This window comes from Gavia stellata, chromosome 2, assembly GCF_030936135.1.
Source record: "Gavia stellata isolate bGavSte3 chromosome 2, bGavSte3.hap2, whole genome shotgun sequence".
Lineage (NCBI taxonomy): Eukaryota > Metazoa > Chordata > Aves > Gaviiformes > Gaviidae > Gavia > Gavia stellata.
The window spans coordinates 60,618,253-60,645,215 of NC_082595.1; the positions used below are offsets into that span (position 1 = coordinate 60,618,253).

At 38.9% G+C, this 26,963-nt stretch overlaps 1 protein-coding gene across 1 annotated transcript in view; it reads left to right on the plus strand.

Annotated features, from left to right (window-relative positions):
* The window catches only part of LAMA4 (laminin subunit alpha 4), a 102,917-nt gene extending 81,767 nt beyond the window's left edge, over positions 1 to 21,150 (plus strand). Inside the window, exons 25-39 of the mRNA XM_059835641.1 lie at positions 669 to 811; positions 971 to 979; positions 4,220 to 4,349; positions 5,508 to 5,645; positions 7,194 to 7,327; positions 8,648 to 8,812; positions 9,504 to 9,657; positions 10,381 to 10,574; positions 12,145 to 12,334; positions 13,174 to 13,329; positions 14,151 to 14,310; positions 15,326 to 15,456; positions 17,901 to 17,994; positions 19,010 to 19,129; positions 20,579 to 21,150. Coding sequence (XP_059691624.1) covers positions 669 to 811; positions 971 to 979; positions 4,220 to 4,349; positions 5,508 to 5,645; positions 7,194 to 7,327; positions 8,648 to 8,812; positions 9,504 to 9,657; positions 10,381 to 10,574; positions 12,145 to 12,334; positions 13,174 to 13,329; positions 14,151 to 14,310; positions 15,326 to 15,456; positions 17,901 to 17,994; positions 19,010 to 19,129; positions 20,579 to 20,724 — 2,064 coding nt within the window. The 3' untranslated portion in view covers positions 20,725 to 21,150. The remainder of the gene's footprint in view (positions 1 to 668; positions 812 to 970; positions 980 to 4,219; positions 4,350 to 5,507; positions 5,646 to 7,193; positions 7,328 to 8,647; positions 8,813 to 9,503; positions 9,658 to 10,380; positions 10,575 to 12,144; positions 12,335 to 13,173; positions 13,330 to 14,150; positions 14,311 to 15,325; positions 15,457 to 17,900; positions 17,995 to 19,009; positions 19,130 to 20,578) is intronic.
* Positions 21,151 to 26,963: the final 5,813 nt, after the last annotated feature.

Sequence of the window (26,963 nt, forward strand, 5' to 3'; positions counted from 1 at the left end):
GTTATGCATTGTATTACAAGAAATATTGCACTTCCCATTTCATTTGAAGAGAGAATTAATTTGGTAGCAGTCTTTTATATATGCATAGTATTTTAGGGACTTTGGCAGATCTAAAATACCTACTTATTTAAGAGAATTTGCTTTAAGCCAGTGTAACTGTGACAGTGACAGTGGCAAATCCCCCTTAGCAGCTTGCTTCTCCTGGCATTTACTTGATGTAAATTCGAAGTCTGATTCCTGATCCACAGCTACAGTTCTGTTCAACCTGTTTAAGCAGAGCACAATTAAGCCTTTTATGCTTTGACAATGAAACAAGTTTTTTAAGAAGTATGCCCTAACTTCTTGGATAAATCAATAAAGCACTCTGAAGTTAATGGAGCTTATCTGTTTGCCGCAGTGTAGAATTTGGCATGGGGTACTTTCATGTGGATTTATTCATAAGCGAAATATCCTGGGTTTTCAGTCATCAGATAAATTGTGACATCAAAATAAGCTCCCTACTAGTAATTGTTGTCAGCCCCTCCTGATTTACAAACAACTTTTTTGATAAATGGGAGGAACATTTCAAATAAAAAGATATAAAGATGCGATCAATTTTGCAAAATCACCATGACAACATACAAAAGATGACATTTTGGACTCTTCTAAGCACATGTTTTTCTTTTCAGATTTCTATTATATATCACAATTCTAAGAAGATGATCTTGGTAGTAGACAGGCGTCATATAAAAAGTGTGGACAATGAAAGAACAGCAATGCCATTCACAGACATCTACATTGGAGGAGCGCCTGCTGAGATCTTGCACTCCAGGTTGGTTTACAACTGGGATTCAATCGTTATCTTCAAGCAATCACCATATTTAAGTTATGTTGTATGACCTGTGCTGAAAGGCTTACAATAAAACATTTTTCCCAGCCTCAACACCTTGTGTAAAACAACCCCTCAGACACTCTTCTAAGTGTCTCTCAGAGCTCTGAAGTACCAAGGTTTGATACAGCACAGGTAAATTCTGCTGAAACTGGTCTAGTTTTAGTAAGGGTAACAGAAACTGTTGTCATCTTAAAACAAAAAGGCATTTTCAAAGAACACATGAATATATAGAATCACTATTCCTCCTTGCTCTGCAAAAAGGGATCTTTGTAAAATAGCAATGCACTAGCTGAAGGATCAAAACCCTCTACCAACTGCATTTTCAAATCCAAAGATAATATTTTTCCTACTAGGCATTTCAGTTCTGATCCATCTCAGTTTCTCTCTAGACCCAAGTCAGCTGGCTCTGTGTGGGCATGGGAAGAAAAGAAAAAGTCTCATTTTCCCATCGCACCATTTGACAGAAGCCAAGTTTAATCTCAGTAGACTGTATAACTCTCATTTCCTGCAGTGCAAATCTGCCAGACCAGGGTCATGCTCTGGGAAAGCAGGCTGGCTGCTTGAAGAAGGGTATGCTCTTCTGACAGGCAATATTGATTCCCAGGGTCAGACAGCAAGGCCAGCATTTTCAGAAGGGCTCCAGCTGCTGTTTTAAGTGTCACAACTGCTAACAGAAATACCATCTCTCTTTAAAATACCCTCTATGTAAAAAAAAAGGGGGAAGATAGCAAATGCTGTGCAATATTTTCTAGGAATTAGTGGTAAATCTCCTGAAACCTTATTTTGTTGTCAGGAGAGCCTGTTGAATCAATAATAATGCCTGAGATATAAAACACAGATTAAGCTTTTAAGATAGGCACAAACTTCATGTAAAGGAAAATGATTCCTTTCAATCCCATGTAATTATTTGAACATGCAAACAAAATGCTGGGCAAGGGAGAAACAGAGTATACAATTTATCTGTCCTTTCAAATAGTTCTTTACAAAGGTCTGTCATAAGGGGCTATTAAGAAAACTAGTGGGGTGGAATGGGGAAAGGCTGCAGTGGATTAGAAAGCAACTGGGAAAGAGAAAATAGGACACAGAGTAACTCTTCAATTTTCACAGTATAAAAAGTCTACAGCACATGCCCAAAGGATCTCTCTTAGGGCTGGTATTAAATACATTAATGATCTAGAAACAAAGCACAAAAGGATCATGAAAATTACTTTGGTTAATCAAGCCTAGAGAACACTGAAAAAGCTCAGAAGGACCTAGAAATCTAGGCAATTGAGCAACTCAATGGCAGCTGAATCTTATTCACAAATGTAGGGTACAAGATAAATCGCATGAATTATGCCCACAGTTTTCTGAGTGAATTGTGTCTATGCTGCAAAACACCTGGAAGGTACTGTCCAAGCAGGAAAAACAGCATCTCAGTGAACAAGTCATATCAGAAAAAAATCCAAAGGCATTGTAAAAATATGACCAATTATCATATTGAAAAATGCATATTGAAATTATTTAAGCAGAGCAACACCTTTGCCTTGGATATTGTACCCAGCTTTGTTTCTCATGACAAGGGTAGACAGCAAAAAGTATGGTACAAATGTGGCAACATCTTTCCATTTTTATCAGGAGCATAAGTTGTTATTACCATTACATCTACTGATGATCTACTACTATCTATCTACTACTAGTAGTATCTACTACTGATATTTATGGTTCCTTTTTCTAGAATGATTTACATTTGACTGACATTGGGGGACGGCAGCAGGGGGGAAAACAAGCTGTAGTCTTAGAGAGGGAGTTCAATTTTCTTTGAAAGCAGTGTAGTTTCATTCACTTCAACAGCACTTTCCTCTGTCAACTGCCTTTTTTCCCAAATAAATGAATCTGGAAGTACCATTATATGTTATTTTTCTCCCAACTCAATCACTAGATAAAGCAGAAAGCTAAGGGGAGGCAGGAGCACCGGGCACCGGGAACTGTTAAGAAACAAACTCAAAAGCCTTTCTTTAGGTTAAAACCTATCTTCTATTGTTCCTGTTGCTCCTAGAAAATGTTGTTAAGGTAATGGCATTTAACAGAAAGGCATATTTATGGCATCCAGCCAGTCACATGATCAGCCAGAGTAGAGATTAAACTGGTTGACTGATAACCCACACTGATCCAAATCCCAGTGAGGATGGCAGGAGCCTTCCTGTTGATTCTGCCTTCCTGCTGATTTTGCTGAGAAGCCAATTAAGCCCCTACAGTGCTCCTCTTCTCACCTTGTTTCAGACATGTACATCTGCGCTACTTCACCTGATGGTCCATTTTTGCCAATGTAGAAAAATAAGCATTTTCAGAGCCTGATTCATTGGTCGTGTTTCCAATGTCTACCTTACAATGAGATAACTCATAGACAACTAGTGCAGAAGCAGATGTCAACACTGTCAGTATCATCTCATGTGAGGTGAGAAGAATCTGACTGCTAAGGTCCATCCTGTGGAAAGCACAAAGACCGTTTACAGGTAGCCAGGTCAAAACTCCAGATTTCACATTCGCTCCTTCAGTGTATTTGTTCTCTAGTTATCTCCTGGACTGGTACCCAATAGATCCCATGTCATTTCCTTGCCCTGTCACAGACCCTCTGTGATTTTAGGCAAATTTCTTCTTCTTCATGCAGCACGAGCATTGCGAGGATATATTCAATTAGATTTGCCCTGTACCATAACACTGTGATATCTTGGTGAGAGGTGTAGTTGAAAAACTTAGAGCAGTTGGGATACACCGCTGTGCTATCCACCTCAAATCTGACATAAAAAGGATCCTGGAAGTCCACCTGCTGCTCTCAATTACAACTATGTACACCCACTCATCGGCAATCAGAATTTACTCTTACTTCCCTGACCTCTGTTACTATTATTTGTTAAGAAATAGAGATCCATTTGCTTCCCAAGACAAGAACGGAGCTTGCTAGTAAAAGCAAGACAGGAAAACTAAAACAGAACTTCTCTAAAACGATAAAAAATGGAGATAGAAATCAATTGATTTTCACTGTAAGTGGGTAGAAATCCATTTAAAAATAAGACTTTCATTTCAGCAGCTATTTTTATCTTTTTAAAGTTACTCTATATGGATCTCCTCTCTGAACTCTCATATATTTCCCCCCATAATGTTTATTATATCTGATGCCTCTTGACTTTTCAAAACACATAATGTGGTTTAATTGTTTTACATAAAGATGCAGGAATAGGGCACTAGTGAGGCAAATGATTGAGGCTCTTCCAAGTTTTTTAGAACACCTTGGCGATAAAAGTCTGTGCAGAAAGGTAAGAGCTATCTAACTGCAGCTTATTTGGCATTGTTTTCCAACAGCATTAGCTCACATCTGTCAGGAAGTATTGGCTTTAAAGGCTGCATGAAGGGTTTCCAGTTCCAAAAGAAGGATTTCAACTTGTTAGAAGAACCAGGAACCCTGGGAATCAGCTATGGGTGCCCAGAGGATTCACTGGTAAGCATAACATCACTCGTGAGGTAATACCAAAATTTTGGCAATGGATACAGCTGTAAGCTTGAGTTTTACTCCAAACAATGGAAAGAAAGTCTTCAACCAAGGAAATGACAATGCACTCATTGGCTGGCAGGGGTAGTGTGTGTGTGTGCGTGTGTGCGCATGTGTATTAAGTCTGCTGACATACCCAATTTTCACCCTGAATTACAGCAAAAGGTGTTTCACTTGATATTCTTATCATATGTGAGATTGCAATGTGAAAGCTGGATCTGAAATAAATTGTGTGCTGTATTCTGAAAGGAAATATTCCAACGTCATTTGCTTTTTCTTAAAGAAACAAGGAGAATTGTCCTCACATACATCCTAATACAGATGTATGAAATGAAAAAGACAGCAAGATACTCACCCTTCAAATCAGTTCTCCCCTTAGTCAGGCCAGCTCTTCCTCTGTGATACACAAACCAACTGCACCAGCATTAACACTAAGAAAACTGCCATTTTGCTTCTGATCCCTTCTGTCATTTATCATTTGTCCGTTACAATGCAAGGCCGGTAAATCTAAGCGGTGTTTGTGGTCTTTATTCTACAGCCATGTCTATCCAAAGCCACACTGCAAATCTGGGAAGATGAAGGAGCCCACCACTTGTAGAACTCATCACACAATCTCACCCCCTATCAACAAGGAAGATAGCTGCAATTTTTCCTACTTCAGACCCAGTTTTACTCCCGAGACTCAGAAAGTTATAGACCACCATGTCCAACACCCCCCCGCCCTAGCCTAGCACTCAGTGCAGCACACAAATTAATATAGCACATGTTAGGGTGGTGACTCAGTGCCACTCAGCCCTGACGGGGGCTTGAGCCCCCTCTGCTTCTAGTCTTCAGGCTCACTAACACCAGCAGACTTAGGATGAGGCCAAGAATCCCAGGAAACTGAGAACAATTTGGCTTACACTGTCTACAATGGCTACACTTTAAGATTTTCACAGCACGCAAAGGAAAGCCTATATAAATTAGGTTAAGGCACACAGGAAAAATTCAAAGTTTTCTAAAACTGAACTGGCTGCATCTTCAAAAAAAAAAGAAATAGCCTCATTCTTTTTATGACTTGAATGTTTTCTGAGGTTTACTTGTAATTTTGTTTTATTTAATACACAGATGTCCCGCAAAGCATATTTCAATGGAGAGAGCTTCATTGCATCAAGCCAAAAAGTGTCCCTCTTTAGTGAATTTGAAGGAGGCTTTAATTTCCGGACATTGCAGCCCAATGGGCTGCTCTTTTACTATTCTGAAGGAGTGAGTATATATTTCTTTACAGTTTGTTTTATTTTATCCTCGCATTGTTTCCTAGGAGAATACTAGGGCAATAATACAATTTCTCACTTCATGTTTTCATAATAGAGAAAGCAGTCTGCAATACAGAAGCATTCATTAATGACCTCATTTCACAGTTCACATTTGATCTACAGATTAAAACCAGCAATACTTAGACATTATTTTGATGTTGAGAAGAGGATTTGATCACATGCCTAGAATTAACATGCATCCATTTGTGCTCAATAAAGTTCTTAGGGCAGAAATGCACAGTGGATCTTGCTGCACTCAGCAGCACTGCAATCCCTATTTGGACCTGTGGGTGCTACCAAAGTACAAATAATATTAAGGGCCTGGCATTTTCCATCCAGAGACAATCTCCTAGAAGCAAAGACAAAGTTTGTTTCAATTAGTGGGATGGTATTTTAAGCATTGCTGAGTTCACAGAAATCAGTCAGAAAGCTGCCTATATTCCCAGATGGTACTTAGACTTCCATGTGTGACTGGGAAAAGCCACACTTAAGAATGGCTCCTTGCAGCTCTGAGAAGCCTGGCTGCTCTAAATGCCCCCTCAGAGGTGTGACATGGGCAGAAATATGGACTTGCACTCCCAAAATGTTGTGTGAGCCAGAGTGATTCCAAGATCCTGCAGGCTCAGACTGGCATCTGCAGCAAGCATGAGCTCAGATGACAGAACATTTGCAACCACCCCCAAATGTCTGTTCTGCCATACTTGCAGAAGATCATCAGCAGTGCAGTAGGGAAGGCTGTATGACACCGATAACGACTCCTGAACTTTTACATTTTACAGCCTGGAGTATTACCTTAAATGGGAATCAGTATCCATGCCAGTTATCCACATCATTTGCATAAATGAGGCCTTACACACACCACTTCTGGTTTTAACTCAAAAGCTCTAATCCTATGAGGTGCCAAGTGCCCTACTTAACAAATGGAGGTTCAGCTATTTAGCACTTGACAGAATGAGACAGGATGATTCCTAGGAGTGCACAGTGGCAGTGCTTGCTCTAATGGAACAGACAATATTCCTGCTATGTGGCACGGTGATCCTGGATGCCTGACCCAGATAGCAGATCTTATCTCTGAGATAATTTTGAGTGATTCAACGGGTCTGATCAGAGGGAATTAGGACAAGAAAAAAAAAAAAATGTATTGGTCTTATGACAGCAGGAATCTTGCAGTAACAGCTGCTGTATACAGTACCAGGGGTACAAGAAACACAAACTCAATATAAACATCATACATCCATGCTAGATGGGAGGAGCTCATGTGACAGATACATGAGACATAATCAGCAGCAGAATTCCCAGAAGTCAGGCTTAAAAAACAGCAAGAATATCAATTCTAATGAGATCATCTCCTGTTTTGCTTCTCAGTATATCCTTCTGCAAATAAAGCACAAATGGAGAAAACAGCAGGAAGGAAAATAAATACAACAGGAAAATGCACAGAACTGTTAATTTTTCTGTGTTACACTTGCTTATGAAGGTGGTTTTGTCTCTATTGCAGTCAGATGTATTATCCATCTCTATGGACAGAGGTGCTGTGGTTTTAAATGCAAGTGGAACCAAAATTCAATCACCAGACCGAAATTACAACGATGGAAAAACCCACTTCATCATTACTTCTGTCACCCCAGAAAGGTAAAGCTGTCCAGCATCTTTTATTCCCTATCGTTAGAATACAAATATTTCTTGTAAAGCATGTTATCATTTAATATTCACTTTCAAAGTGATGTTTAAGTGGGTTTTTTGAAGTGATATTTTTAACTCATCAATTCTGTTAAAAAAATACAAAGCCAAAAATCTATGTGATTGAAAACTGGCCAGCTTGGCCTGAGCATGAGATGCTGGGAATTTTTAATAAAACTAACATAATAGTTTTTAGAAAAACTTAGTCCTTTTTTGTCCTCAGGTATGAAAGCAGGTTGATATAATTTAAGATTAGCATGAGATTCATTTTTCAGCAGGATTGATTGTTCTGATTTGTTAAAGCAATCCCAAATTGACCCTGAACTAATTGACGCATCTTCACAAAAAGAATTCATTTGGGATATATATAGTGGAACATGTTCAAAATATTTTTAGCACTGACAGATACAAATGTAAGACTAAATACAGCAGTAGGGAATAAGTTCCTCTATGTGCTTCTTAAAAAACTTGAAAGCATTGTTTTATTGGTATGTTTTACTGTTGTTTTCTGTGTTTAAAATTTTCTTAGAAGGTCAAATAATCAAAGCATCTTTCTTCAAGAATCTTGCCTATGCAGATACAACCAGGTCATTCTCAGTTTTCTGTTGGAAATGGAGGTTTGTACCTATGACTTCTCACACCCAAGAAACATAGTTTGAAAAGCTGAAGGTGCAAAAAGTGCTTTGGAATAGCCTTGGCGACTGTCACGTTTCCGAGCGTGCTTAATTCTGAACTTGCCAAACAAAATCAATGTCTGATGCTTTAGTTACACTCAGTTTCTTACTAAAGCAATAGAATCCTTCCTGACTTCTGCAACAATTATTGTGTTGCAAAATGAGATTAGGTAAAAAAAACATTGTATAAGCTCAAACATCAGTGTACTGTGATGAAAGAGAAGGAAAAAGGGATAGGGGCATAAAGAAGAAGGATTAGCATGTGCTTAGATCTTATTTTACCCAAATGGTGGCTCCATCCATTTATTAGCAATCCCTTAGTTTATCTATCTTCACTGAGTGAACTATATTTTTTTTTTATTTCATGATTAACCCCAGGATATTATGAAATCCATGGGCCTCTGGACTCAACTTTGCCAGTATTGCACTGCTACTTGTTGCACAGCTGGAAGCGAGAAGGTCTTCTCACGACTTTGAGCACTACCATTCAGTGATGTAGACATTGAGCGGAGCATTTTGGGTGCATGTAATACGCTGTCTAACTACTGGCATTGACATTTCCAAAACTAGCCTACAAAATGGATGTTTGCCTTTGCAGATATGAGCTGACTGTAGATGACAAAAAACAAAGCAAGAAGAACCCAGCAAAGGACAGAGCAGGGAAAAGCCTGGACAGCGTCAAGAAGTTTTATTTTGGTGGCTCTCCCCTCAGAACACAGCAAGCCAACTTCACTGGCTGCATAAGCAATGCTTACTTCACAAGGTGCGTAGCATCCTCCCAAACATATTACCAGGCAGTTGCTGCCTGACAGCTCAAATAGTAGCTCAAGAGAACTGATTTATTGTCACAATAAAAATCCCTCTCTCATTTTGTGAGGCTAGACGGTATGCGTGAATAAGTTTCTTACCTTATTTGCCATGGAATCCATTGGCACAGACTTGCTAGGTTAAAATACTGTTAAAGTGGGAATAACTTGATGTAAATCAGCTTTCAGTACTGCACCTGCTAATGCTGCTGGTGCAATGTATAATTTGCATAGCTGTAATTTACATTTATATTATGTAGCTTTCAGCTCTGCCTTTGAAACAAACTGATATTAAGGCATCCCACAGAAGCTGGGAAAGTTAGGAGTTTGGTCATGTGAAAATGGTCAGAATTCGTTCATCTTAATTGCTTTATGAAATGTTCTTATACAGAAGATTTTAAAGTGAATTTGATGCTGCAAATATTCTCTGTTTATGCAACCATGGATACAACAAGCAGAGGTAGTATAGGCTGCCCACATTACCCAAACATTGACTGATAAATCTGTACTTTTATCCATGATCCAAGAATGAAAAAAAGCCCATCCAAACATCATTTGAATTATAAATCTAAAATTCATTGATTTGTATGAAGACAATTCCAACACGTGGAAAAAAGCTGTTCTTGTCATCTCCTCTTTGAAACACAGGTTGGATCGAGAGGTTGAAGTGGAAGATTTCCAGCAGTACTCTGAGAAAGTTCAGACTTCTTTGTATGGATGCCCTGTTGAATCTCCTCCAGTTGCTCTTCTCCATAAGAAAGGAAAAAACTCATCAAAAGCCAAAGGAAACCGTAATAAAAAGGTTTGCTACAAATCGCCCCAGCACCTCCCTAGAATTTTCCAAAGTTGATACATACTGTGCCATGATTGGGAATTTTCCAAATCATGGATCCAAAATGTACCACATGAAGAATATTTCAGACATATGAAGGAAAGGATCCTGTTCCTTTACATATTCCATCACTGCAAATGACTGCCCAGACCCGATCTATTTGGCCTACACTTGCATCATTCTCTCGTTAGAACTGGAAAACAGAATTTATGACATCTTCAAAAGCGTACTGCAGAAACAAGCCTTCTTGACTTCTATATCCTAAAGGCAATAAGCTTGCTTCTGTTCTCAGTTACTTCTGCGTGTCTCGCTCTACAGGGTACAATTAGCACGCATTAATATAAATGTGAAAAAAACCTTCTTCCAGCATGCAAAACTTTTAGTCCAAGCATGTCCTCTTATGCCTATAGTGTAGCTGATACCATCAAAAGCAGAAAGGAAAAGATTCAATTAGGAAAACTGAAAAAGAATTGAATTGTAATTACGTTAGCTACACAAGTATTCTGTTTATCCCTTATTCTGCCCTAAATCACCATCAACAGTAGATCTGTCCAAGGAAAATTTTACTTGGAACCATTCCTGATATTTTTGTAAGGAAAAAATATATTACTAGCTTAGATATAAATGATAGTGTTATTTTATTATGTACAATATTAGTTAAAGTTTCTGGTTAATGGTTCTCTTTCTATGAAGGTGGGAAGAGATAAAGACAAGATTTCACAGCCTTCAACTGGCCTCAAAAAACTGTATCAAGAAGCAAATATGCAAAGAGACCCTCAGTGCCACTTGCCCATGAATCCCAAGGCAACCGAACACGCATATCAGTTTGGAGGAACAGCAAACAGCCGGCAAGAATTTGATCACATACCAAAGGATTTCAGTGAAAGGTAAAAGGACCTTAGAAATAAAAATTAAATATACTGGGGAGGAAAAAGATGTATTTCAAATAAAAAAAGAATACATTTCTGCTGTTACCCTGGCTTTTTCCTTTATATCTTTGGCCAATTTTTGTATAGAGCATGTTGTTAGGATATATTAAGAGGTTTTTCAGTTGAGTAAGAGCAATAAATAGAATGTGTTTCCAGTTACATCCCTCTTGTGGAGTCTTCATCTGCATTGTATATTAACAAAATGTGTTTTCTTGCCTATTTGTATGAAGACTTCGAGGATGTTAGTTCTATACAAGCAATGCACCTTCGGTCTCTTTACACAAGAAGCAAAGGCATTAGATCAGAGCTGGAAAAGAACACGACAGTTCACCAAGAAATGAAGCAGTTACGTGTTGAGTGGACCTTGGCAGCTGTTTAATGGTTAGGAATCTACACAGTGCAGTAGGACATAAAGCTATGAAAACCATGTCCAATTCAAGCCATAATGGAAATTCAAGTAATTAATAATGAGTCCAGATACTGTGGACATTTATTTTTCAGGCTCCCACAGAATATGCCATATGGTATGTTATGACCAACAAAGGATTTTGGTTTAATACCTTCCATGAAAGACTCTAAATTCAACAACACAGCACTTCCTGGAAGCATACCAGACCACTAACTCAGAAAAGCAGAGTGCTATTTCCTCTCTTAAATAAAAAAAGCATTATGTTTGTTTTAATTCAGGAGTGTTTTACTTAGGGCAGTCCTGATGGTGCCCGTATGAAGAAGGAAATCCCAAACTCTAATATGTCTCTTCATCCCCACAAGACATATTTGTTCTACAACTATTATTTCAGCTTCATCATTGTAATGTGCATTTTAAAAAAACAATGACTTGTGATGTTTTAAAACAACTGATATTGGCAAGGGCCTATGTGTGTGTGGAATGTACACACACATGCAATGGGGAATGTATAAATCCTTCAGGCAATACGAAGAATGGAAGCTAGGCTAGTCATCTGACACGAGAAGCAGGACTAATCAGTTCTGGCACTGTTCTACACCAGTACAGTTTTGCCATATTTTAGACCCAAAGTAGTAATACCAAACACTCAAGAAATCTTCACTGTTCACGATATCAAACCAAGTCGGTATAACTTGCCGTGTTGTCTTGGACTTCACAAGGAACTACAAGGAAGGAGAAGCTTAGCAGTGAGTCTGGAATAACATTAAAGATTTATGAACTGTCAGGCCTCCATGCCATCACAGTTAAAACGTCTCCCAACATCGCTGTTTAACAAGAATGGAAACGTAGGGTATATAGTGTCAGTTATTGGTGGTCTGTATTGATTTTATTCACTCCAGAGATTTTAATTTTTGAAAACAAGTTCCTTGCAAGGCAGCTACTTCTTCAACTTTGACTTCTACTCCAAAAAACCAGTATGGAATGTTTCTCAGAAACACCACTTCCATAAAGATGTATATTCCTTTGGATGAGAGGAAAATCTCAGTCGTCCTCTGCCTGCAGTTTGATTTAAGTGAATTATATCTGCTCTAATTTTAATATTGTGTTTTTATGTGCCAGAGCTCAATTCTCTATCAGTCTGAAAACTCTCTCATCTCATGGAATGATCTTCTACGTCTCGGATCAAAAAGAGACCAACTTCATGGCCCTTTTTGTCGCTCATGGCCGACTCATTTTTATGTTTAATGCTGGTCATCAGAAGATAAGGATTAAGAGCCAAGAGAAATACAATGATGGCCTTTGGCACAATGTAAGTAAAAGAAAGCAATTATTATGATGGCACATGCTATCAAGGCTGCAGTAAAGACACTGCTGATGTGACAGCTCAGGGAGTTTTCATTCATGTGTTCATAACCACACCTGTATGTTGAGAAACTGCTGCCAGTACGTTTAAATGAAGTCATTAACTAGGGACAGGAAAGTGAATCAGTTCTAAAAATCCAGCAAATCCCAACACTAACAGCTGAACAGAAATGACAGAAACAAGCAGAACAGTGAGACAATTAAGAGTTAAGTTAGCTAGGAAAGGAAGGACTAGGATAATTTTGTTCAGCAAATCTCTTTGAAGTGCCTAAGCAAGGAGCACAACTGTCTTAGGCTGCATCTGGAGTCTATGAAAATAAAGACAATTTTAGGGGTCAAGGTGAATTTCCCCCTGTAGGTACCTCTTTCTCCTCACTGACTACAGAGGAAGTCTACAGTTACTAAGCTTCTAAGTTGGGCACTTTAGTGTTTAAAGTAGGGTGGATGAATCCAAACTGGCGAAGACCATGAAAATGCTAACAGTGACAGCACTGTAGCAATGAATGACATATGCAAATATAAGATGGGCAGATCTCAGTAGACCTTGTGACACCTTGATTACCTCTGCCTTGTACACCAAAATGTAAGACAGCAGTTTTACTATCTAGCCTTTACATGAATGTGAAAAGAGAGGATTGCCCAGCAAAGAATATTGGCAGTAAATAAAACAGGCTTGTAGAGTATCACTCACAAGCTTTTCTTCTCAAACTTCTATTCTTCCACTGCACAGGAGTATTCCCTCAACATATTAAAGTAATCTTCCAAATTTTTCTCCTCCCTTTCTAGGTGATATTTATTAGAGGCAAAAATACTGGTCGCTTGATAATTGATGGTCTCCGAGTACTGGAAGAACCTTTCGGCGGTAATGCTAATACCTGGGAAGTCACTGAACCACTCTATATTGGGGGTGTAGCCCCAGGAAAAGCTGTAAAAAATATCCAGGTAAAGCAGACACCCATTACATCATCCCATACCTCTATGTACAGCTAACACAAAAGCTGACTCTAGGGATGAGTTCAGGCAAAAGCATATTATGATCTGAATCCTCAGCACGCTGAGGAGCACACAGCTCAGTTCAAGTGGACAGCAAAGCTCCCACAGTGCCTGGCTGGCAGTACCTCGGCTAGACTTCCATAGACTCACAGCAGCAACTGGAAAACCAGTGGTCTCTGAGGAACAGAGAAATCCTACCGACATGAGACAGGTAAAGTTAGGTGAGATCAGTTTCACCCTAAGGTCTGAGATATAGATGAGTTTCAGAGATATTTTAGTGTTGTCTTAGTATCTCTGTTTTAAGACAGTACCTAGAAGTCAGGATTCTGCTTTACATCTTGGTACTGAAGTACATAGAAAGGAGTGTTAAAGCAAAAATGAACATAACCAAGTCTCCTTCAAGGTAATGTTTAGTGTTAAGGGCCTAACAAGATATATACACTACTCAGAAAAAGTAGACCCCTGTCTTGACTTGAAGGTATGAGCTATGTATAACACTGCCTTGCTCTAGTTGCGCTTTGTTTCTCCTGGCTCAGTAAGGATTGTTTGAGAAACACAAGATGGAGTTCCCTTGAAGTCATCAGAGAGACATGAGGCTACGAAAAGCATCTGTCCTGCTTGTCTTCTCTGGAAACTGTTTTTTAACTCAAAACTGATGCACCAGACAATCACAGCTTTACAGCTCATAAACATGTATAAATAAGGACAGAAGAGTTTATTTCCTTCCACAAGCAGCTTATCCACTAATCATGCTTTTTTTCCCCCCTCAGATTAACTCTGTCTACAGTTTTAGTGGTTGTCTCAGCAATTTACAGCTCAATGGAAGATCAATTACTTCAGCTTCGCAGACATTTAGTGTAACGCCTTGCTTTGAAGGCCCATCAGAAACAGGAACATACTTTTCATCAGAAGGAGGATATGTCGTCCTTGGTAATACACTACTAAACAAATGTATCCCATAATAAGACTGTAGTATTCACTGTGCTTCAGAATGGCATATTTCACTAAAGGGTGTGGTAATTTCTGAGGCTGTAAGCAGTAAGGATTACTAGACACAGATCATTATTGTCGTAAGCAGCTGATGTTGACAGGTCACAATGTCACCATGAAACTTAACAAGTTGTTACATAAATATATCTGTATGTATACATGCATTTCAAATAATTAGAATAACTTCACAAGGGAACAGATTATAATATGGTAAAAATTATCATAGACATGTAGAAGTCAGTGTGGCTAACACCAGCAAATGGTCATCCCTTAGTTTTTAATTCATTAAACAACATGTAATTAAAAAATCCTAAGGAAAGGCTTTCTGCATGTCTTGATAACGAACAGCATAACAGAACACATCTCTTCTGTCATTCAGGCCTGCTGTGTTCCAGGAAGTGTTTTACGAGGGTTTTTTGGTCACATAGGCTGTGATCTGAACAGGAAAGGAAACTGTGCAACCCTATTCATTGGCAACATCAAGAAGAATTAGACAGTGTTTCTAATTTGCTCCCTGGCCTGCCACCTTATTGAAAAAGGGGGTTTCTTCTGAATCATCAAGTGAACTCCCACTCACTGTATAAAGACTGCGGAATGTCTAGCAAATGGCACAATAAGAAACTGCCAAAAAATACAGATAATTTATTTTCTGCTTTCCATTTCACTGCTAAGAAATATTTTTAAACAAAATACATTTTTTGAAATAATGAGAAAAATAAAGAAACCTTTATTAGTACTCCAAGCAAACATAATCAAAACAAAAGTTGAAATGAGTCATTGACGGTACACCACGCCATCTCTTCAAGTATGTGTACTGGCATGTGTTTCAATAGTTTTAAAGACAGGACAAATAAGTTCCACCCTGGCACTTTCAATTTCTATTTTGACTTTGAACAGCTGTCCAATTTCATCACTAACTCAGTACAAAAAGAATGTTATTCTTTTTCCCTCACAGATGAATCCTTCAGTTTAGGCCTGAAATTTGAAGTTGTTTTTGAAATACGTCCCCGAAGCAGCTCAGGAATTCTACTGCATGGTCACAGTGTGAATGGAGAGTACTTGAATATGCACATGAGAAATGGACAGGTATAATGAAGGTCATATTTCTGCCACTGCTTTGACTGGTTCCTCTCCTACCTACTGGGGTTCTACTATATGCAGCTTTTGCCTTACAAATTTGTCATTAATTGATTCTTATTTCTCTCCTAAATATATTAACTGCTTAGATTAGGCAACCCAGACATTTCTTTTAAAATACAAAAAATAATATCTAAGAAAAAATCAGATCACTTTACTGGTACCAACTATAGGTATTTAATGAGCAGTTGAAAAGAAAGAGCATCGACTCTTTGGTGCTGCTCTTTCATCCACTCATTAAAAATGTGTAACAGTTACAAATAAGGTAACTGTTGATTAATTTTTATTTCTTGTGTGTCAAAAGAGAAGTCTGAGTTGCGCTCAGACTCTTCTTGCTTTAACATGTATATGTGTGATGGGGAGAGTGAGGGAAAGGGAAAGTTCTGATTGTCTGTTGACCTGGTTTCTAGAGCCTCTGGATTTTTGTAAGGCTGTCAGTTGAACGACAGAGGTTTGAAATTAATTTACCAGATGTTGTTGTTGCTATTTTTTTATTATGTTCATCGCTTCTTCATCCCTAAATCCCTTCATGCTACGCATTGCATTCATAAGTTGCAGTCTAAGTGGACAAAACAAGCAAAGGTTTAGAGCAGGGGAATTTTTTTTTTTCCTTTTGCAGAAAAGGAATTCAGGGCATAGTCAAGAGACTAAGCAGTGTGGATATTCTTTAACCACTGCAATGCACTACCCAGTATCTAACTGTCAGCCAAAGTGGAAGAGTATTTAAGTGAGGCTGGCTATACCTCAGTTAGAAATGCAACACCTGAGGAAACATGCTGTCACCTCTCTTAGAAGAGCAGGAACTTACAGTAGAGTGACTGAGTGGGCAGTTTAACATGGTGATTCATCCTGTCCTAAAGCAGGTGTCTAATACAGGTGACTAAATGAGCTGTCATTCAGAGAATCTATTTTTCTGTATTGACTATAGAGAGAACAACAGGTACTTCAGTTAGGCACCTAACTTTTGACAGCTCATTAGCCAAGATAAAGTCCATTCTTACAGCTGTAGCTAGTCCTTGCTGAATTAACAAAGAACTTCTTAAAGCACATTGCCTTGCTGTGTATCATGCCACACTTAAAGGTTACATCTGTATACAACTGGTCCAGCCTAGTACTTCTTATGTAAAGACCTGATGGAAATTTTGCATGTCCAGAAACTTGTCTGGTTTTCCAACTGTATCGGTTGGTCTAACAAAAGATACTGCCTCACTTACTGCTTCAAACCTCACTTCCTGTACAACGCATAAGCAATTCATAAACAAAATTCACCCTGGAAAAGCAGGTCTTCCCTGCTTGTCACTGCAACAGGTACACCAGTTACTTTCTTAGCAAGCATCTGTGGTTTTTACCATTAACTGTCTGCTCTCTTTGAATGTACTACCGAAGACCTGTTTTGTGAAAACGTTCTTGCTGGACAAATAAGAAGAATCAGCACCTTTAAATCATTTTTTAAATGTATGCACCTCTTTCTATCAGTACAACTTGTCTGGGTGATTTATTAAGGAACCACTTTCTCTCATGATTCTGTATTTGCTTTCATCACTCCTAAATATTTTGCCCAAGGGTGGATAAAAAAGGATCATTTCATTTTTGCTGGCTGGTGCCCTGGTGGAAAAAAAGTTTTAAAATTTCTTAGTTACAACTATATCGAAACAGAGATCCTCTAAAATTAAATGTAAGTTGTTTCCTTGCAACATTTTCAGTCAACAAGGTGTTAGCATTATCAGGGACAACCTAGACATTTGAAAAGCCTGAGTGGCTGGACTCAGTGTTTGGAGTTCTCCGGCAATCACCAGTGGGAATCTTGCGCCCCGCAACAGTGACACGACACCGTTCTGCCACTGCTGTAACATTTCCACCTAACTAAAGCAGAGGTGCAAAATTCAGAATTAGGTTCGCTTTCTAGCTCTGCCAGAGATTTGTTGGTCAGCTTGAACAAGCAACTTAAAAGTCATTCTTAAGTTCCTTATCTATTCCTTCCTCACATCCTGTCTGTTTGTTTATACTTGGGTTTTTCATGACTGTCTTCCTTATAAAGTGGCTAGCAAGATGCCAAAACATCATCTGATGCCTCTAAACACTAATTTACCACACAGAAAATTGTAGAGTACTAGAAAATTTGAGTTAAATTAGCTGTTATTTTTTAATCTTTTTTTGAACTTTTCCTTGAGTTCAAATCAGAAATGTTGCAGAACTATTGAATGTAAAAAAAACAAAACCCTAAATGTGTGAATTAGAAAGGTGCTTTATTTTAAAGAATTTCATGAAATCGTGTTTTTCTTTCACTTACATACTAGACATATTTTGAGCAGACAATACAGCATTATTACAACAGAAGGAAAAAAGAGAACAGGAGGGCATTTAACAGTGATGACTACATTATTTTCCTTCAGGTTACTGTGAAACTGAATAACGGAATCAGGGATTTTTCAACTTCAGTGACACTGAAACAGAGTCTCTGCGATGGCAGGTGGCACCGAATTGCAGGTCAGTAAAACATGATCATCCCCTAAGCAAGGGGATCCCCCTAAGTAAGATAGAGCCCAGTTCTCCCTCCCCAGATATCCATCTCCATGGGCTAGTGCACTGGGAATGGGGTCGTATTTTCAGTTCTTCCTTTTCACCTGTCAAGACACAAGTTTGTATGAAAGACACAGTCATATTCGTCCCTCAGATATAAGAACTGTAGAGCTTCCCGGGAGGACAAGCACAAGTTCCTACAAAGAACAAGTGAAGATGGAAGCTCCTTGTTCAAAGAACACAAGACAGCCTAGCTGAAATGCTGGCAACCTTTCCTAAGTTGTGTACCAGATGATATTCTGCTTTTCCCAATTAGAGGTGAAATAAGTTGGTAGAATGTAGTAGGCACAAATACATGCTGCCCTTAAAGGTCAAATAAGAGGACAGATCTGGCAGCCCCTGCCTCACACAGAGAGATGTCCACAGCCAGGATTTTGCCTCTGTGCCAGACGACCATCCTTCTTACCTGGGTTTGAAAGTCAAAAAGTACTTCTAAACCTCAGATACTTTGAACTCCCTTACATTCCTGTCTAGATGCTCGCTTGGGATGCCTCCCAGTGTCACATCCAGAAGAGATCTGAGTGTGCACCCTTTCCCCATGTATTCTGGTTTCCTTCTGAAGGAAACCTAGGCACACAAGCAAGGAGGAAACCTCAATGCATTCTAGTATGTCCCCTGTCAGGAATGATTTGGCAAACAATTTTTCTAAGCCACAGGCCATTGTATGCTCATACCCTCCAGCCTAGACACAGCTGCCAGCAATCAAGATCCCCACTCAAAAGCACCCTTGCTCCCACACGGTATCTTCCATCGGCCCTGCTCTATGCCAGAATCTGCCCACGTAGTGTCACTGATGGCTCACACCCAATCTAGCCAATACTAAATCAAACTACTCAGATGAAACAGGTAACTCCTGTCTGTCATAGAAAACTCACATGCTACTTCTTACAATCTTCTTGATCCCCGTTCCTTCTCCTTTCAGTTATTAGAGATGCTAACGTGGTGCAGCTGGATGTAGACTCTGAAGTCAACCATGTGGTAGGGCCACTAAATCCAAAGGCAATTGACCACAGGGAGCCAGTGTTTATTGGAGGTGTACCAGGTAAGTTTTTGGCAGCTCTCTCATTGTTCTCAAATTTCAACACGGTCCTAGAGAAAGCATAGAGGCTTAGCTTTCATTTCACAAAAGAACAAAACATAATCTCAAAACAACCTGGTAAAATTCAAAGGCTCAAGAGCTGATCAGAAATGTTCTGCCTCAAGTTCTCAAAGAAAAAAGTGCTGCTTCATTGAAATTAAAACATTCACAAGTGGATTCACTGGAAAGTAAGGTATGGACTCAGTAGAGAAGTCAGCTACCTAGAAAAAAAATTGCTTTTTTTCCACTTTATTTTCCAGTAAGGGGCTACTGGTTTTTTAAGAAGTGATTTATTCATGGGATTGGAAACTCACTGTAACTGGACTCTCAAGGTTTTGTTGCTGGTAGGCTTCTTTCCTCTTCTTCAAGCAATGGCGTCTTTGAACACAAGACAAAACATGAAGATTCTTTTTCTGACTAGTGATTTCTATTGCACAGATGTCTGCTAATGTGAATTTGTGACTCACAGACCATCTGTGTAGCGTGGGCCAAGATTACCACATTTACTTCCCTTATTCAACAGACAGAGCTACTCTGTTGGGGTTCATACAAAAACTGTAATCAACACTACGTGATTCAATTTTTAAGTCACCTCCTGCACATTTCTCATTGAAAACATGCAGCATTATTTCTCTGCGCCTTGCAAGTCAATCATGAACAGCTCTAACTACAAAATTTATTATATTGCTTATCTTGGATTAGTGGCTTGAATGCGTGATGTTCTCATCCAGCCCACACTACTAGGAGGAAAAATGAGCCTAAAGGGAATAATAAAATCTATGTGCAGATGCCTGTTCACTCTTTAAATCCAAACTGGAATTTTATTAGGACAGAACTCCTCCCAGAGAGGTAATATAAAGTGGTAATTGCAAATGCCGTTCTGCTTCATAACAGAGCCTTCTATTTCTACATTAATTATAGAATACTAAAGCAATGCCATACATTGGCTCTATAATGCTATTATCACCTTGGCACAGAAAAATCTTACAGGGAACTTCACGACAACAAACAAGATATAATACTAACTAATACCATGTAAATATAGTAAACTAAATGCAAACTAACAAATCAGACACAGATGACAATACATGTAATGTGAAAAGAAATTACAAAGATGCACACTGGGATTCATCTACTCTGTTGCTTAAAAGAAAATGCAGTTATCAAAAAATGCAAGATTGGGCCTTTATTGACTATGTAGTATCAAGAGTTTTACATAAATGTAGATAACTCCCCATACCTACTCTAATGACCTCTAGGACACTGGCAGTAGGACAGATATTTTAAAAGACCCACAGAAGATTCAGCAGAGCTGCAGTTAGTAGCAAATTGAAAAGATTCTGCCACCAAACTGATTACTTTAGTCATCATGAGCTCTAATTTTTTTTTTTTTTTTAAATCTGCTTCTTGCAGAGTCTCTGCTAACATCCAGCCTGACTACACGCAACTCCTTCATCGGCTGCATTCGTAACTTCATGATTGATGAAAAACCAGTGAGTTTTAGCAAAGCAGCTTTGGTTAGTGGTGCTGTAAGCATCAACACATGTCCAGCAGCCTGATAGTGCACTGCATCAAATCTGCAAAGTTCCTTAGACCACAGAAAGAAAAACAGAACAAAAGAAACCATGTTCATCGAGAGAAGAATAATGAAAATATCAAAGATCTGTCTACGGAAAGCAGTATGTTTAAGGGTCGCTTTTAATGTTTATGGGCAAACAAAAATCACTGACGAATAAAGGGCTGTTGCTTCTGCACTTCTCTTACTACACCACAAGAGTGAGCTTTACTGTTTCTTATAGTGTATGAGTGGCCAGTCTGTTACATGAAAATGTGAGATTATAAAAGAAATGAAAATCACATTAAATATGTTACTTTCAAGATAGATCCTCTACATTATTTCATTCCATACCTTAGGTCACCCTTTGTTTCGCAGGAAAAGATCTGCTAATGCACATTAAGGAATAAAGCTAGATAATAGACTTACATCACAAATAACTGTGTTCAAAGATTTTTTTTTTATTTTATTTTCTATTCAACTCATTTATATATTCCTCAATTAAAATGGGGGGCAGAGAGCATACCAATTATGTAAGCTTGCAAAAAATGAAAAACTATAATTTTTATTCCGCTTCTGGACTTCATGGATATGTTCTAGCACAACATGAAGACAGGATGTATATCTTTTAAGACAGACACTTTATATAACTGATCATTTATCTAAACTAGGTAATTTTAGAGCAATACTTGCCTTACACAGGAAGGGAGAGAAGAGAGAAAATTCAAAATTTCAATTTTTTTCTCTAAATTTTTAAATGCACTTACATACAAACACAGCACTAAATCCACAATCTGATCATGATCTCATTTGCACTGATATAACACAAGTAAACACGAAGCATAGCAAGCAGAATCATAATCACAGTTTCAGACAAATCTCTTATCACATAAAATCATCACTTCCTTGTGAGATTGCTGCAGGACTTCAGTTTACAGCAGTAATCCTCACACTAGGAACATGTTCCTGTGGAATGTACTCCGGAATATACGCTGCTGCAGAGGAACTGGGGGTGAAATAGGAAGATGTAAACAGAAGACAAAGGGCTGCAAATCTGAGCTATGTTAAAACCATAGAAGGTAGATGCAAGTTAGTACTAGGCTTTAGTTCACAAAGGACTTGAACATCAAATGGACACAAGTCCCTTGCAAAACAGTCTCTTCAGTGATAACCTACAAGGCATCAAAGGCATTTAGGTTTCTTTTCTTTAAACTACTGTTGACAGAAAGTTTTATGATTGTGGGCACATTATTGTTGGAACCAACTCAAAATATGACCAGAGGCAAAGCAGGAAAGGACAACACGCTCCAGACTAAAAACTTATAGGAGCTCATCTGGAAAACACACAAGTGACAACTGGAATCCAAAGATCTTCAATCTATGGACAGCTGGAGGAACCACCAGAATAAGATACATGTGTCAGCACTAATAGTAGCTTCCCTACTATTCTCTCAATAGGAAAAGGGTTTTGACAGATTGAAGTGGTTTTGGCTTACCCTGGATAAAGAACTGCAAGCTCTGGACAGACTGGCACAGGAACTCTCCAGCAGCTGGGACCCCATCGTTGCCTCTCCACTTGTCTCTAGAGTTCCGCATTGGGTGGTAAGTGGACGAGAGAAGATAGTATGGATCCAGCACCCACTGCCTCTCCTTCCACCAGCCTTGTCCGCTCTGTGCATGCTTTCAGCCCCGTGCCTGTTCTAACTGCCTTCTGCTGGACATGTCTCCCATTCTGTCCCCTGCAACTCTCAGGCAATATGATCCCAGGACTGATTCCCTTCCCAACCTTGTAGGGAGGCCCCCTACTTCTGGGAGTGGCATATAGTCCCCTCTTTTCATCACTCCATAGCCCACTGTTCGTACTTCAGAAGCAAGCAGTAAGAGTACTCCTCTGCAGTTTCTTTGAATCAAGCACATCATGGGTCCCCAAATCCAGTTGCCTTCAAATGTCATCTTCGTCCTGGGCACCAAAACCAGTATGCCTGCTCAACTCTTTCCTGCTCCCAGCTACTACCAAGACTCTGAACAGAAAACATCTAAGGCTTTTGGTTTGGGAATTTTTTTAGTGTTGGGGGTGCAGGGGAATGTCCTCAGATCGGTGTGCTGGCTTCCCAGGGGGTACCAGAGGCCATGCATGGTGTCAAGGCTGTGCAGCTGGGAGCAGGGGTAAAAAAGGAAGTCTCTCTCCTTCCAGCGGCAACGAGTTGTTAGATTGACTCAGTCCATCTCATGACACCACAACCCAAGCTAAGCTTCCTCAGGCCCTGGTCTCCAGAACCCTACTGCTGGAGAGAAAAGAACAGCAGATTCCCTGCTTAGATAGGTTCGTTACAAGGATTACTGAAATTCCTTTCAAGGCTGTCTGCAGCTGCTAAGCAGAGATAGCCAGGAATAGCATATGCTTGTGCCCCCATCACAGTTCACAGCATCACAGTTTAGTGAATGCTGGTATTAAGTGGAGCATTGTATGTTAACTGGTACAGACATACTCAGAACGTTTTTCTGTCTTACACCTACTTCAAACTAAAGCATACTTTCTCATATCCACATCGAAGCTCTGTGAATAAACAGTATTTTTCTTAGCCATATTTGCTGCAAGGAGATTTGGTTTTGTTCAGTGGATTTACATTTAAGAATGACTTTTCTGATTAATCAGTCCTTTGCATACTTTATATATGGAAAACTAAAAATACAGTAAAATAGTATGTGAATAAAAAACCACATTAAAATTCATAAACTGCTACCATTCAATTTACTTCTTGTTATTCTATCACCAGCTAATCAAACACAGCAGTATTTGTGAAGGATATCTTCCCCAATTTTCTCAGAGATGCAGGTTTTCCCTCTGCAGAACAGGGTTTCCAAAGCAAAATACTATAAACCAGAGGACACTTGCAGACTCAGGAGAGAGCAGATAACAATGCAAATCTACCTGCCCCCAACATCCACATAGACCTTGAAATTACCATTCCATATGCACCAAAGAAAGTCTGTATGTGATGCATTACATTACACACACCTCCACATTCATTTCAAAGCTCCTTGTGTTTAAGAGAAGGCAACAGCCTAAGCAGAAATCTTCCCAGAATTCAATTTGTCTTCTGTATCTATCTTAAAAATTATAGCTCCAAAGTACAAAACCCTTCATCTACAAAGATTTGGGAAAAACCTCCAAGTTCTGAGGTACATTGTCAGCCTGTCCATTTGCATTTTCAGTATGACTATAACTATCCCAATTCTGCAGAAAGCCTATAAAAAACAAACGAGCTCTGACCCTAAGGAGATTATAACTTTCTCTGCTACCTTCAAGGTTCTAGTAAGTGTTGTTATAGCCAATATCTAAATCAGGGCTACAACTACACTTTTATTCTATTAAGGAATATTCTGAAATTTGACGTTTGCATGGCTATATAAGAAATAATCCAATTTCAAGTTGAAATACTCAACAAACTGCTTCAAAATAGAGTATTTAATTAAGATCTCTGCCCCCCCCCATCTCTCATTTCTGAAGATCTGTACAGATCTCCCATAGTTAAAGGTTCTTATCAATGTTTTCTTCTCCTCAAGGATCAAGAGTATGGACAACAGCCTGAAAAGGAAAAGGAAGGATGAAGGGTTACAGGTCTGACAGTAATTCCCCAAAAGCCAAACCTTCGAAGTAAAAAACAAAACAAAACAAAACAAAAACCAAAATCCAACAAACCTTCATATGTGAACTAAGTCCTGATATAAATCAAGGAATAACATTAGTTCAATTTCCACTGTATTCACCCTACAGCAGCATGTGGCTTAGTCAAATGACTGTCATTAAAAAGATGCTGAAAGCATAGTACATATATTTAACTTGTGATGTACATTTGGCTCTTGTTATGGTTGGGATTTAAGAGTTATTCACAGGTTCACAGTGGTCCATGTCAACTCATTTCCTCTCAATAACATAGTAAGTGATTCCTACAATTCAATTATTCAATTCATGTTCCAAAGCTGTGGAACGCTATTACTGTACAGCATCAACAACAAAAAGTTACTGAAAGATAAGGGTAAGAAACACACATTAGCATAAGCCTGTTGATTAAATGATTAACATAGACAAAAAGCCTCTGAGATTCATGCATTTATACTATGATAGATGAAGTAGAACTTCATCTACAACAAAAGAGAAAGTCAGTGTGTGATTATTTCTTTCACATAGTTGAGCTGCCCGTTGGTTTCATTAAACCTTTGAGCACATGCATCAAGCCAAACTGGTTATTACGCATCCACTACCTGCCCTTGGACCTCCTTTGGAAGCTAAAAAATATTCCCACATGAATATGAATCTCAATTGCATCTCTGATTCACAGTGTTTCCAAACTGAGTGAGAATAATCACTTTACATTTGCCATCACAGACCTCTTAATAGCATATTGGAAGCCAAAGTACAGGGTTTCTTGCTGCAGTCTCATGTTCAATGGAGCAAATCCCATTAAGCTGAATCTTGATGGGACATAGAAAACAAAAACTATAGGTATCTGAAAGAACAAGTAGAAAGTGTAGCTAACTACACAAGAAGAAAGCAAGCCAGATAAAGTCATATTAAGAGATTTCTGTAGACTTTAAATTAAGCTTTAGAATGCGTACAAGCAATGTTGTACTGCTTTTAGCCTAAGTAAGGCCAAAAAGACACATGGAGAGAAGACTTTAGGGATACGATGACAGGCAGGAAGTGTAAAAACAGTTTCACATCTAGTAGGTAGAACAGACCTCCGCCTACAGGTTCAAACCAGTTCAGATAACCACAGGGAACAAAATTAAGCTATAGGTTACACCTAGTCTGTCCAGAGAGAGATGAGAAATTACTACCTGCTTTTCTGATTAATATTCATGTAGTTTTACACTGATAATTAGTTTGTAAAAGAAGCGTTTGAGGTAGTATTACTCTATTCATGCTAAACTTTCCACCTGCCTATAACACTGAAGCCACTGGTCCTTTGCAACTTCAAACATGAAGCTTGAGTAAGCTTGGGCCACTCCCTACTTTTTCTTAAGAACAATACAAATTTCCAGTAGATGGATTCTTCTCTTTCAATTAAGTTTTAAAAAATTAGTCTTGATATGTATTTCTTATACATAATGCTATTATACTGTATTGTACAATATTGTATTTGCTGCAATACATAGTTAATCTTCCCAGAAAAGTTTTTTAAAATAGTCATTTGGGGTAACTTTATTTTCCTGGGGACTTATAATTGATCTCTACAGAATGCGAGGTCACGTCCAGGAGTCAGCACCGTAGTTTCTCCAAAGCAAATAAAAGATTAAGAGATGCTGAACTTCAGATTTCTATTTAGAATTTCATTTAGCAAATTATGTTTGCACACCAGCACCAGAAATAGTATTCTTGGAAAAAGCATATTTTGTTGGATAGTTTTAGCCATAAAACCTAATGAGCTGGGTTGCATGGAAGTACTTTTCTTCTCCCACAGGAAGCAGAAACGCCATCTGTGTCACAAGAGAGCTTTCTGCAAGCAACCATTTTGCACAGCACATGTTCTTTACATCATTTTGCAGAGTAGCTATGCTGTAGACCAGTCTTACCATTCTGAGACAATAGCACCTCTACATTTCTCATCTCTCATTTTTAGTCCCAAAGTCGCTATGTTCAACACATAGGCAAAATCACCTCCTAATTGCACTGTGGACAATTATTTGCACAAGAAATATGAAACTGAGCTTGAAAAAAAAATAATTTGCAGTCTGATGGGAGGGTGCATCGTTACAGCATTTCCACATGACCATTTTTTATTTTAACTTTTACTTTGTATTTTCATACCATTTGGCACATTTCGCACCATCACTCTGAATAATGTATTTGGGGAAAATAAAACCTATCTGATCATACATTTTTAGCCATAAAAAGGAATGAACTGTATTGTATGGAAATATTTCTGTTCTGTCATAGAAAGACTTCATTTTATGTCCCTGCCACGTCTCTTGTATTTGGGCTTTTGCAGAGCCCCTGTAGCCCCTGACAGGTTCACCCTCAAGACTACACCGAGTTTCTAAGTACCTCACCGCGTCCACTGTTCGCGTACTGACAAATAGGCGAGCAGACACCTTCCTACTGCCTCAGCTGCTCTCACTGCACACTTATTCTTACACCAAACCTCGAATCTTTTAGAAGCAGTCGTGGCCACCAAGATGGACTCCCCAACGCCCTTCCCTCGGCCTGCCGGCCACTGAGACCCACCGGCTCAAACAAAC